Source organism: Polistes fuscatus, unplaced genomic scaffold (assembly GCF_010416935.1).
Source record: "Polistes fuscatus isolate 324 unplaced genomic scaffold, CU_Pfus_HIC Scaffold9, whole genome shotgun sequence".
In the NCBI taxonomy this organism is placed as follows: Eukaryota; Metazoa; Arthropoda; class Insecta; order Hymenoptera; family Vespidae; genus Polistes; species Polistes fuscatus.
Window position 1 is genome coordinate 3,965,164 of NW_025113173.1, and position 14,162 is coordinate 3,979,325.

The 14,162-nt window shown below is 37.1% G+C and overlaps 1 protein-coding gene and 1 long non-coding RNA gene across 3 annotated transcripts in view; both read left to right on the forward strand.

Annotated features, from left to right (window-relative positions):
• Window positions 1-6,663: 6,663 nt before the first annotated feature.
• Window positions 6,664-7,126, forward strand: LOC122525417. The gene is made up of 2 exons (XR_006305787.1): window positions 6,664-6,854; window positions 6,935-7,126. It is a non-coding gene; the product is annotated as an uncharacterized LOC122525417 (long non-coding RNA).
• Window positions 7,127-8,178: 1,052 nt separating this feature from the next.
• Window positions 8,179-14,162, forward strand: part of LOC122525421 (SAM and SH3 domain-containing protein 1-like) — a 303,496-nt gene continuing 297,512 nt past the window's right edge. For both annotated transcript variants that reach the window (XM_043648211.1, XM_043648212.1), the window contains exon 1: window positions 8,179-9,529. In XM_043648211.1, coding sequence (XP_043504146.1) covers window positions 9,032-9,529 — 498 coding nt within the window. In that variant the 5' untranslated portion in view covers window positions 8,179-9,031. The remainder of the gene's footprint in view (window positions 9,530-14,162) is intronic.

Consider the following 14,162-nt stretch of genomic DNA (forward strand, 5'->3'; position numbering starts at 1 on the left):
ACACTAAATATAAGGGAGATATATCGAAATATTTTATGCGTCAACTGTCATGGCGCGGTGATAGAACTACTTCCCGCTCGATCATTTAAGTCAAGCAGCGGTGAGTACGATTAGTACTTGGATGGGTGACCCGTTTGAGAAAAAAAAGAAGAAGAAAAGACAACTTCATGCTTTAAATTTGAAATCACTTTGCCGCGCTTCGTAAAAATACCGACAAACTTCGTGGTGTCGCTCGGAAAAAAATCACACTCCCATCACATTTTTCCCAACGCGCCAAAAGAAGTATAACTTCAAAAAAAGAAAGAATACAATCGTAGATGTCCTATCAGTCAATTCCTTAAACAAAAATGAAAAGAAAATAAAAACCTTCGTTAATCATTCACCTGTCTGCGAAGAATCAGGTAAGAAAGTGGTGCATAGAACATTATTTTAAATATCGATGAATAAATATAATGTTACTTAAAAGAAAAAAAAGAAAGAATACAATCTAAGATGTCCTATCAGTCAATCCTTCAAAAAAAAACCAAAAAAAGGAGAAAAAGAAAGTAAAAACCTTCGTTAATCATTCACCTGTCTGCGAAGAGTCAGGTAAGAAAGTGGTGCATAGCGAACATTCTCAAGCGTATAAAAGACTTCGAAGTAAGAACGTGACCACCACGCGGAATAGTACTTTTTCGATTGCCCGGTGTCGTCCTCGTAATGGCATCCGTACGCTCGTAGAGAAGGTACGTGCTTAGACCTTAAGAAGAGTCTTACCTGAACCCTTCCTGCCTTCCTTCCTATCCCCCCTTTCTTCCTATCCCCTCTTCGATCCATCCAGAATTACATAGGCGACCTTAGACGCGTGTCGAACGTGAATGTAACAGCAGAACAGCAAGGTGTACCTACACACTCGTCTTGGAAACTTTCTTACCAACCAACCAACCAACCAACCAACCACGTAGATACATTTTCTTCGAGGTTACAGTCACGCACACTACGTTTTATGACTTCTTTATCTCGACCTTTTCGGGATTAAACAGTATTATTCTTTGTTCCCCGCATGTCACCGGTACTTTATCTATCCTTTATGCACACTATTTTTTTGTTCTTTCTCCTCCATCTTTTAAAGAAGTAACGCGTTCCTTCTGTCTATGCTCTGTGGATTACAGGATCGTTAAAAGCCTTCACCAACCCTCTTATATATATGTATATATATGTATATATACTTACACATAGATATCCAACATCGCGCCACAGTATTTCATCCGAGTATTATTGTCAAAAGAGAAAAGGGATGCCCCACGCCAGCTGACTCAAAGAGAGAAAGGAATTTTGCGAACGGAACCTTGTGTTATACCTGAGTGTAGGAAAATAGGGGAAAGATAAAAGGAAAAAGAAGAAAAAGGAGAAGAGGTAGGAGGAGGAGGTGGAGGAGGAGGTGGAGGTGGAAGAAGAAATAAGACGTTACTTTTTCATTGAATTTGTTTCTCCTTTTCTCAGCTTGTCTCGTACAGACTCTCTATCTACCTTCTCTCTCTCTCTCTCTCTTTCTCTTTCTCTTTCTTTCTTTCTCTTTCTTTCTTTCTAATCGATCCAAGAACTATATAAACGGAGACTTTTATCTTGAATGAGGAAAAAAGTAAGACATTACTTTTTTACTTAAGTAAACTTGTCTTATACAAATTAATCGATCTTACATTAAATCAATTCGAGTAAACCCATTAAGAAAAAAAGTATCAATTAACTAATTAAATACAAAATGAACAAATCGAGATAAGAATTATTAAAATGAAAATATTGAACTTGTCTCTGAGAGAAGATGGAAATTCTCGTTCCGATTTTGTAATATTTCGATTGAATGTTTTAACATATTACTTATATTGGCAGCTGATTAATATGATTTTCGTTGTGAATTCGTTATTACGTGAAATAGATTAATTTTATCTTATATAATCGTCAAACTTACATTCGCATAGACAGTCGATACTTTGAGCATGAAATTCAACGATTTATAATTTGTATCGTAACATTTTAACGAAACTTTAAATGATCTACGTTTATAAAACATTTTCATAGAAAAATCTAAGACAATTTACGTATTAACAAAAAAATATTAATCAGGATGAATTTGAGCATGAAATTCAACGATTTACAATTTGTATCGTAACATTTTAACGAAACTTTAAATGATTTACGTTTATAAAACATTTTCATAGAAAAATCTAAGACAATTTACGTATTAACAAAAAAATATTAATCAGGATGAATTTGAGCATGAAATTCAACGATTTACAATTTGTATCGCAACATTTTAACGAAACTTTAAATGATCTATGTTTATAAAACATTTTCATAGAAAAATCTAAGATAATTTACGTATTAACAAAAAAATATTAATCAGGATGAATTTGAGCATGAAATTCAGCGATTTACAACTTGTATTGTAACATTTTAACAAAACTTTAAATGATCTACGTTTATGAAACATTTTATTGAAAAATTGAAGACATTTTACGTATTAACAAAAAATATTAATCAGGATGAATTTGAGCATGAAATTCAACGATTTGCAATTTGTATCGTAACATTTTAACGAAACTTTAAATGATCTACGTTTATAAAACATTTTCATAGAAAAATCTAAGACAATTTGCGTATTAACAAAAAAATATTAATCAGGATGAATTTGAGCATGAAATTCAACGATTTACAATTTGATTTAGAATTTGCGTATTAATAAAAAAATATTAATCAGGATGAATTTGAGCATGAAATTCAACGATTTACAATTTGTATCGTAACATTTTAACGAAACTTTAAGTGATCTACGTTTATAAAACATTTTCGTAGAAAAATCTAAGATAATTTACGTAATAAAAAAAAAATATTAATCAGGATGAATTTGAGCATGAAATTCAACGATTTACAATTTGCATCGTAACATTTTAACGAAGCTTTAAGTGATCTACGTTTATAAAACATTTTCATAGAAAAATTGAAGACAATTTACGTATTAAAAAAAAAATATTAATCAGGATAAATTTGATACGAAACAACTGAATTATTTTCTTCGTACGTTCAAGAGATAGCTGATTAAAAATCATCAAAGATAAAGAAAATGTTACTTATTTGGCGCGTATATTGTAAGATGCGTGTACGATAAATCAAAAATGTACGCTAAGATAAAAGATAAAATGTATAGGAAAATTCTCTGAACGATTACAAAGCACCATTGCTAATTATAACCGTTCGTCCGAAAACGCAGTAGAATTGGAAGGATTTACGATTGTAGAAAATTTATTTGCGAGAGGTCCACTCCTCCCTAAGGTTTAATTACACGAATGCCAGGATGCTCACGCGGCATCGGGATTCCGGAGTTAACGCTAAGGAAAGTTGGAACGCTACGAGGGAAGTAAAATCGCAGAAGAAACCCCCGAGACGTTACCTTTACTACGGTTGTGTGTTAAAGGTAGCAACGGGAACAACCCCCGCGTTGCCACAACTACTTGGCTGGGGTGAAGGGGCGGTGGCGGGGCTTGGGGAAGGGGTTGGAGGGGAAAGAAAGCGATTTCGCGGAATATTTATCGTACCTGTTTATTTCCAAAGGCGTCAGCCTTTCCTACCAAACGTACGATCGTGTACCGCTTGCGTTCTCCTATACGCGGGATATTATATTATGTATAACACTAAAGAAGAAAATACGAAAGGGAAAGAGAGAAAGAGAAAGAGAATACAGAGTTGGGCTGGAGGTAGAAGCGGGTGGTGGTTTTCTGGACGTTTATTCGCCTTTCGGCTAAGAAAAGGAAAAGCGGGAAATAGAAAATAAGAAGAAGAAGAAGAAGAATAAGTAAGAAAATAAAAATAAAAATAAAAATAAAAAAGAAAGAGGAAATAAAGTAGGTCAGTTGCCTGAACAAACGTAACTTTCGATGAAATATACGTGGAACGATAAATCCCGGAGTCCGGTGGCGTTCTACCGCGTCCGAGTAAGTAATGTAGCGGAAGGAAGGTGAAAAATTGTGACGACAAGACCGCTCGACGACCAAGTTGGCTCGCAACACAACCGTAAAGCGTTAACGATGCGAAATAAAGGCGGTTCGTCTAACGACGATGAGATCTTACTCTTATATTCCTATACCCTTTTTACCTTTTTTTTTTCTTTCGGATAAGATCGTTCCAGAAATATATACAACACCCACGTGCACACGCATATACAGATACGTATGTATGTAATATCTATGAATATGAAGATAAAACATCGACATCGTCTATCTTTTTCATGGGGGCCACACGTGTTCGATGCAAATCGAGATTCAGTCTCTCACATGAGTGTTTCCCTTTTGAAAAAGATTTCTAGAAGGAGAAGAAGAAGAAGAAGAAGAAGTAGAGTCTGTTTTCAACAGACATTGGCGTAACTCCGGTCGCGGCATCCAAGGCGCCGCGACGTCGCTTCGTCGAAGGACCAACAACCCGTCGTAGGATTTTATTGCTTGTTTTGCGACGGTAAAACGCGCCCGTAAACGCGATGTCACCGTGATCGTAAACTTCAAAACGTCCTTTCTACACAGGAATCGGAAGATCAAACGTCGCGTGGACGCGATCGATTGAAATTTATTTGGCCGTTTTAAACGCACCTCTCTTTTATTTTCTCCTTATTTTAGAGAGAGAGAGAGGGAGATAAAAGCATGGAAATTAAATAAGGAAATAATACGGTTACGTGCACGCGTATTTACGAATCATTTGGATTCGAACGTAACTCGGTGACGATAGATTGAAATATATTTATCTTATCTTTTCGTTGATTTCTTTGTACGATAGAAAGAAAGGAAGAAAAGATAAAAAAGAATTGTTTTTAATCTTTTTAAATGTTCAATCTCGTTTGAATTTGAATTGAACGCAAGATCTATGAACTACGAATATTCGAGTTAGTAGACATCGAAAAATCCAAAATTTGGTGTAATTGAAAAGCCATGACGTAGTTGTTCGTGACACGAGACAAAGAGAAGAGCGTGCCACAGCTAGAATTGATCCGCGATTACTCACTCTATCACGGATTACGCGGATTCCTCGAAAAGATATCGGGCATCGAAATAACGCGTTTCGCATCGTCACGCGACGGAGATCTCGATTGGGACTCATCGAGCGAGATGATAACAGCGACAAAGGCCGTTTGAAATACAATGGTCGATAACGCATACGCCACTCGGAGTAATTTGCCGTATTACGAGAACGACGAATCCGCGGTGGTATCGACGGGTGCCTGCCTCGACGGGTCTCTTCCTCACCCTCGTCCTAACCCTCCTAGAATGAGGGAGTGAATGAGAAGGAGGGAAAGGGGATGGATATCCTCCTACCCTCTCGCACACACACACACCTAGTCGGCGTTACCCGGGGAAAGCAAATTACTCGATCAAAGCGAGGAAATAGCGAGAATAGCATCGAGAGGGTCCTTCGCGTCCGTGGCACGCGACGTCACGTCGCGTTATCGAGAGGCAGTTGTCACTCCCTGGTGTCACCGATGAGACGGACGGAGGGATGAACGAACGAACAAACCGAACGAACGAACGAACGAACAAACCCAACGAACGAGTCCCGGCCACGTCCACGACGAATCGTTCGATTAATTTTGTCCGTCTCGATGACTCGGACACTCGTTTCTGACTTCTATCGATTTGATTAATTTGACCGACCGATGGACACACATATACATGCATTCGAATCTCCTCTGTGCTCTAACACACGCCTGTTCCGTTCGATCATCGCCATTCTTCTTTAACGGAAATAGATAATGCATATATCGATGTACGTATTACGCGTGCACGCGTGTTTCTTTTATTTTTAATCTTTCCTTCTTATATTTTCCTTTTTTTTTACCAACCAACCAGATCCAGAATTTACCCGTAGATACTCCCTTTCCTCGCATAAACATTGCCGAGGTGCCCGCAAACGTAACCGAGCCGAGCCGAGCCGAGAAACGCGCGCGTTACTTTGCATAAGTACCTCCTACGGGCATACGATTTTTATGGTCCTCCTTCTTCTCTTACGAGAACGTACTAAACATACGAATCGCTGCTGCTTCTAGCTCGTACCTACTTACATACCTATCTACATACATACCTTATACCTTACCTATCCTATCTCTTACCTATGTACACCAACATCGAGATCTGCGATTCCTTTCTTCGAAAAAAATAACATAAAAAAAGGCATTTTTATTTTTATATACTTCGTTTAACTACCAAGTATACATCCGTACGTCATTAAGGGTTGGAAAGAAAACTCGTCGATCGCAACGTGCAATTTCTATCTACGTAAACGAGTTTTATCGAGAGGTATTCTCTATCTAGGATTAAATTCTTCTTTCTAAGATAACGAAAGAAGATAGAGAAGAAAGAAAGAGAAAGGGGAAGAAAAAGAATAGAAAGAGAGAGAAGGATAGATAGGTTAAGTTTTGATAGAAAATCGTATGATACGAGATGATGAAAGAAATAAAAGTAATAAATAAGAATAAAGAGGAAGGAAAAAAAGGTACGGTGGAAGGAAAGACGGTAATATCGCGTCGATTGCACGGCGCGGAGTGGAACGAAATGGCCAGTGGTGGGGGTAGAAGCCGGCCGGTGAGTTTCGGTGGTGGGGGTAAGAAAGTAAGCGCAGACGAGCGACGCTCCCTCTGGCGAGTGTCCGTCAGCAGTCGAGCCGTGTGCCGCGTCGCGGTAGCGTCGAAGAGCGTCGTTGAGCGTCGTTTGGTGCGCGTCTCGCGTGTCTCTTCGTCGTGTCGTGCGCGAGGATGATGACGCCTTCCTCGATCTCGCGATTATGAGAGCGCCGGCGAGCCTAGTCTCGTCAATATTGTTTCGTGCTTATTATTTGTGGTGATTACCTTGCTACGACTAAATTTATTCATATATAATTGTATTTATATCTGCGTATATATATATATTTCGAATAAAAGAAATATATCTTCGATAGAGAAGAACGAAACGATTTGAGGAATTAGACGGTGTGTACTCGTGTATCTATTTTTTATTTTTAAATAATCGTTGTTGCTGTCTCGTGATCGTCGGTGAACGTTCTTCTACGCGACCGCGTGACCTCGTCGGTCTTCTCTACTCCGTGCGAAGGAGCGAGAGAGAACGGAAACAAAGAAGAAGAAGAAGAACAAGAAGAAGAACAAGACAAATAATAATAATAGAGATAGACGAAAAAATACTATTTTACATTACGAATAAGAGGAATAAAAAGAAGAAGAAGAACAAGAACAAGAAGAAGAAGAAGAAGAGGAAGAGGGTGGAAGAGAGTGAACGGAGCTAAAGAAGCTCTTTCTTGCGTCCTTTCTTCTTCGTCCTGTCAGTGACCTTGGTTTCCCCGTCACCGAGGCAAGGAATAGTTTCGACGACGAGAAGCGAACGCTCTCTGTTCCGTCCAAAGGATATCGTTTTTCTCTTTCTCGGTAGGCGTCTCTCGCTGGGAAGGTCAACGTGCCTCCGTCGTCGTCGTCGTCGTCGTCGTCTTCGTCGTCTTCGTTGCCGCACCATCGGACAACCGAACACCCGTTAATTGTTATTGTCCTCTCTCTCTTTTTCTCTTCCATTCTTACTCATTTTCTCTTTTTCCTTTCCCCCCTCTCTCTCTATTTTCGATTTGACGTGCAAAGTGAAAACAACGACGAAACAGTGGAAAAGGGATTCGCGAATCTGAGGTGAAACGGGAGGGAGGTGGGTCCGAAGAAAAGAATTCTCTCAGCTTCCTCGCGTTCCACGTTGCTTGCTTCTCTTCTTTACCTTCTCCTCCTCCTCTTCTTCTTCTTCTTCTTCTTGTTCTCCTACTCCATCGTCCTGGTCGTCGAGACGCGTGAGCTTGCAATGCCGCGAGGACGTCGAGCACTCTAACCGGTCCTCGGCTACTCGGCTCTGCCGGACTCTCTCTCTCCCTCTCTCTCTCTCTCTCACACACATACACAGACATACACACTTTGCTTCTTCGACCTCAAAAATTCGAACTAACCGTCGTCCTTCTCTTCCTCTCTTCATTCTCTCTTTTATTCAATCTTTTTGTCTTTCACGAACGATCATCATCGTTCGCAACGAACCGCCCACGCGGCACACAGACAGAGAGAAAAACACGCGTCGACGAATTTTTACAATTCAACGGGGCTCCATATTTTTGTTGTTATCTTTCGGGAGGGAGGGTGGGGGTTAAAAAAAGGGATCGCAAATCGATCGATTATAACTTTGCAACATTGTTCACGGGGGTTTGTTTCTTCTTTTTTTGTCTCTCCACGTTTTTATTCGTATTGTTTTGGTTTGTTTTACTTTGATCGGTTGGGTTTTCTCTTCTCTCCCTCTCACCCTCTCTCTCTCTCTCTCTCTCTCTTTTATCATTCCATATATACACGTCTGAAGCGACATAAGCGAGCCACGACACGATCGACGCCTGCTTGCTTGCCTGCTTGCTTGCTTGCTTGCTTGCTTGCTTGCTTTTGCATTTCCCTTTTTATATACCGCGAGAGACCGTGGAATCGACCCAACGGCGTCGCGACGGTGGGCTGCGTCGACGACACCTGTAGAGAGGTACTACACGCCGTGTACTGGGAAAGGGAGAAAGAGGAGGACGAGCTTGCTGGAACGAACCACCCCGCAACGAGAGAAAGAAAAATAACCAACCTCGATTTTTACGAATATAACTCAACGCACATACCTGCAATACGTTACAACATATACATACATACGTACGAATAATGTACGTGTATTATACACGTTAAATCGTAAACAACGCTAGAGTAAATAGATAGAGAGAAACACGGTATTCTCTAAATATGATGGGAAACACGAGTTCGTGTATCAGATAAGTATAAAAAAAATAAAACGGGAGTGGGTAGAAAAGTGAGAGAGAGAGAGAGAGGGGGAGAAAGAGAAGGTAGAAGAGATTGTAAAAAGTATAGGTAAATAATAATAATAATAATAATTCAAGGATAAACTCCAAAGAGATATTTGGGATATAAAAAAAAATATAAAAAGTATATTAAAGATTGTATAAAGAATAAATAAAAATGACAATGGCCAGCAATATCGTGGTCGAGTGGTTGCGTTCGCTCCATCTCGGCCAATATTCCGAATCGTTCATCGATAATGGATACGACGATCTCGAGATTTGCAAACAAATTGGTGATCCCGATTTGGATGCCATCGGCGTGTTGAATCTAACCCACCGTGCACGTTTATTACAATCGGTTAAAACGTTGAGGGAGGAGGGCGCGGCTAGCGTTTATTTCACTTTGGAGGAAACTAACGAGTACCTTTGCGATAACGTAAGCTCCAAATCATCGAGAACGTCTTCGGAGAGACCACCCAGCGACAAGGATGTACAAAGGGCATCACCCACCGCCAGTTCTTCGAGCGGTGGTCAAGAATTAACTAAGTTTGCTGACGAATACGAAGAAGGCAAAGCTGAACTGGTCAGGATCCCTCGGATGCAACTTAGGATGCTGCTGCAGGAGAAGCTCAGGCATGACGGCATCAGACTCGCTTGTCAACCTTACACTACACCGGTGAGTCATCCTCGTCTACTTACCATCAGCCCTTTTTTTTCTTATTTATTTATTTTATTTTATCTTCTTTTTTCTCTTCTACCTTACATTGTACGTTATACTTACTGATATTTTTCAAGAGGTTACTCTCTTGTATGCGTAAGAACACGAACGAGTACACGTACACTCGTACGTACGCACCCACCAGGTTCTGCGTCATCGTCCTGTCCCGTGTGGCATTTAAAATAAATCCGATCCAGATGCTTCATCTCAGATTAAACCAGACACACTCGTATTCCCCGTCGATGATTAACATTTTTCTATCGATACTTTTCTTCTTCTTCACTTTATTTTCTTATCCTTTTTTGTACACTTTTTGTCTCTTTTTATTTAGAAAGAACACTGACTTGATCTCTCTTTCTCTCTCTCTTTTTGTCTGTCTTTCGAAATGGTAACCTGCACAAGGTGAAAAATGCATTTGGTTGCTCGACGTTCGGAAAGAGGGAATCTCGATTGAGCCAATCTTCCTCCTTCCTCTTACCCTTCCCTCTCTCTCTCTTTTTTTTTTTCTCTCTTTTTCCTTTTCCTTTTCCTTTTTGCTGACAAGCACGTATCGTTTCTAACGTGAGACGTAAATAGAAGCTACTCGACGACCCAAAGCGGATCGATCTCTCGATCGGATTCGACTTTGAATTCGACACAGTCTGGCTTGAGTTGAGACGTTGCCTTGATAACATTCTTTTAAAGATTTTTCCTTTTTTTTTTCTTTTTTTTCTAAACGTACACTTTCAAAGAATGTTAAATAAGTCTTTTGTGTCATCGATACGTCTCGTTATAATCTTATTAAACATTTATTTTCTTATTGAAAAATAGAATCTCACGAAAGTGAAGTGAAATTTCATTATTTTATTAATTTTTTTTTTATATTTCATAACGCACGCTTTGCAAATATTTTTATTAGATTTAATACGCATTTTTTAATTTATTTCCAAAGGAAAATAATATCTTCATTTTTGTAGCTTCTTTTCTTTTTTTTCTTTTTTCTAAACGTACACTTTCAAAGAATGTTAAATAAGTCTTTTGTGTTATCGATACGTCTCGTTATAATTTTATTAAACATTTATTTTCTTATTAAAAATAGAATCTCACGAAAGTGAAGTTAAATTCCATTTATTTTATTAATTTTCTTTTTCAAATATTTTTCAAATATTTTTATTAGATTTAATACGCATTTTTTAATTTATTTCCAAAGGAAAATAATATCTTCATTTTTGTAGCTTCTTTTCTTTTTTTTTATTTTTCTAAACGTACACTTTCAAAGAATGTTAAATAAGTCTTTTGTGTTATCGATACGTCTCGTTATAATTTTATTAAACATTTATTTTCTTATTAAAAATAGAATCTCACGAAAGTGAAGTTAAATTCCATTTATTTTATTAATTTTCTTTTTTTCTATTTCATATTCAAATATTTTTATTAGATTTAATACGCATTTTTTAATTTATTTCCAAAGGAAAATAATATCTTCATTTTTGTAGCTTCTTTTCTTTTTCTTTTTTTTTTAAACGTACACTTTCAAAGAATGTTAAATAAGTCTTTTGTGTTATCGATACGTCTCGTTATAATTTTATTAAACATTTATTTTCTTATTAAAAATAGAATCTCACGAAAGTGAAGTTAAATTCCATTTATTTTATTAATTTTCTTTTTTTCTATTTCATATTCAAATATTTTTATTAGATTTAATACACATTTTTTAATTTATTTCCAAAGGAAAATAATATCTTCATTTTTGTAGCTTCTTTTTTTTTTTAAAATCAAATAATGTTGCGTTATTAAAATATTCGTTTAAAATGTAAGAGAGATAGATATTAAAAATTATCATAGTCAAGGGGGTAGAAAAGCATTTATATTATATGGTAAAAAAATTGCATAATATTGTAGCGTGTAGATCTTCCGTTTAAAAATTCTATACATATTACACATATATTTGAAACAAAGCAATAGCATGCATTAGTAGCCCATAATCAATTGAAGTAGTCGAGCGGTTCTGTACAATTAACAGTTACATTGGATAAATACACGAGAACGTGTAAGTCCTGTCCTGTGCTTTCGTGTGAGTAAACGCTCACGTTGAAATCTCTCGAGTAATGTTTTTGTTTATAGAATACTCACACGTTATAAAATTATGCGTTGCGAGAGAGAGAGAGAGAGAGAGAGAGAGAGAGAGAGAGGTAAAATCAACGAACTCTAGAACGTAATTTTTGCAAATTTTTTTATTTTTCTTCTTTTTTTATTTTTTTTTGCAATGCTACCCAAAGTTTACGATGCACAATATTTCATATGGAGAGAAAAAAAATATAATGTGATATAAAAATGTTACTAAATAATCACGCGTTGCTCGAGCTTATATTTTTTGTTCCTTTTTATTACGGAAGTTTGATTTTTTTTCCGATAAAATAAATAAAAAAAAAAAAAAAGAAAGGAAGAACGTTAAAAAATAAATAATAAAAAGAAATAAAAAAAATATATTTCGATCGAGTGTAATATATCACTCGTGTTTTTAATGTATAATTTTTATACCGTTCAAATACTTGTAATGTAATATTTGAAATTACAAAGAGACTATGCATGTACACGCATACGTAATATATCGAATTGCACGTACAATTTTTCTAGATTTATACTTTTGATACTTACTTATGAAATGAGATTAACAAAATGATTCGAACATAACGGTATTAACATTTGATAGAATTTAACGTAATTTCGATACTTATACAAATAAATTTGTTCAAAAAGTTTTCTATCCGATTTAAAAATATATTATTTTATTATACAATAATTTATTATTGTAATTATTATATAATACATATATAATAATATATATATATATATATAATATAATAAATTATAATTTATTATATTATTATACAATATAATATATCAAAATAATATATCCAGTGTATACCCTTGAAATGTTCATTCAAAATCAGCCAGAAACTTATCGAGCAATCTGATAATAAATGCCATATAAATTTATATATTTGATATAAAAAATGAAAACAAATATTGTACCCTATAAAAAATGATACATCAGACCTAAAAATGAGTCTCCCCCCTTCCCCCATAAAGAAGTTCGATCGTATTACGGTTGTCGTATTCGATATATGCTCTACGAATTGATCTTGGGTTCGTGGAAAACGTTAAGAGTGGTATTGGTGGTGGTGGTGGTGGTAGTATGGTGGTGATGGTGGTGGTTGGTTGTAGAAGCTAAGTAGTCCTCGACGACGAGTCGAGCGAGCGGAAGAGGTTGCACGCTGCTTGATAATCCGTGCGTCATCGATCACACTTCACCACCCTCCTGCCGTCCTATTATTTTTTTCTTTTTACCTTTTCCTACCTTCCTACCAACCTTTATCCGAGAATTCGAACTATTATCGTATTTCTTTCGTTGGGTAAGTTCATTCCTCCGGTTAAACGGTCGTTGCTTTTAAACCAAACTGAAACAAAACTCTCGGATCTATCGATAGATCGTTAGATCGTAAGATCGATCATTCCGTACGATCTTTTCCAGTACTTTTAGAAGAAAATCGATAAGATCGTGGAAGATATCACGATAAGTACTCATCTCTTCTTCTTCTTCTTCTTCTTCTTCTTTCACCTCTAACTTCCCCCCCTCTAACCCACCTTCGTTTTCTCGATGAAGATTGCATCGTTCGTATCAACGACCGATCGAACCGGAATCGCTCTCAAATTGTACGCTTTGCGAGGATAGAATAGACGGCAGGACAAAGGAAACATTCTACTTGAAATGGCCAAGCGGCTTTACATTCCTAAGCTCGTCCTCGTGGTTATCGATAATGTAGTTCCCAACGAGAGTAAAGGACAGCTAGATAGGATGAGTGAATGTGTGTGAGAGAGAGAGAGAGAGAACGATCGATGTTCTATACACAAACAGCAAGTTACACTACTACCAGAGACCTTTTCGTTATTACTACGATATCGATATGTTGAAAGTTTTAGTTTATCGAATTGTAGGTAATATCTTGTTAATCTGGTTAATTTATCTTTTACTCTGAAGTGTCCTTTCGATAAACGATTTATTCGATTAACCCCAAGCGCGTGTGTCTCTATTTGAAATAAATTTAATCTTCGTTAGGATATCTCTCTCTCTCTCATCAGGATTCGATATCATCTCGGACCAACGAATATTATCCACGTATACGCACACACACATATATATATATACGTACACATGATCATTTTCCTAGTCATAATTTTCCCGATCAGTCGTTATCTCACTGACGTTTCGTGAAAAATTAATTATAAACGTTATGTCAATGTCGTTGGGTATCGAATCGATATCAAATACGTCCCGAGATATATCCTATTGTTATTTCCGAACGATTTTAAACGTTTCCGAACGTGTTCGGTGTTAATATACGCCATCATTGTCATTTTAACGTCTCCGACACGCACACATATATATATACACGTGTATGTATAATCTCTAGGTATTCGTTTCAAAGCCCCATTTCTCTTTTCATTCTTACACTTACTGTTTCGTACAACGTTCCACGCGATAATCGAAGCTGGAAAAGTGCGAAAAGTATCCCCTCGTTATACGGAAGGGGTGGAAAAGGGGTGGAAA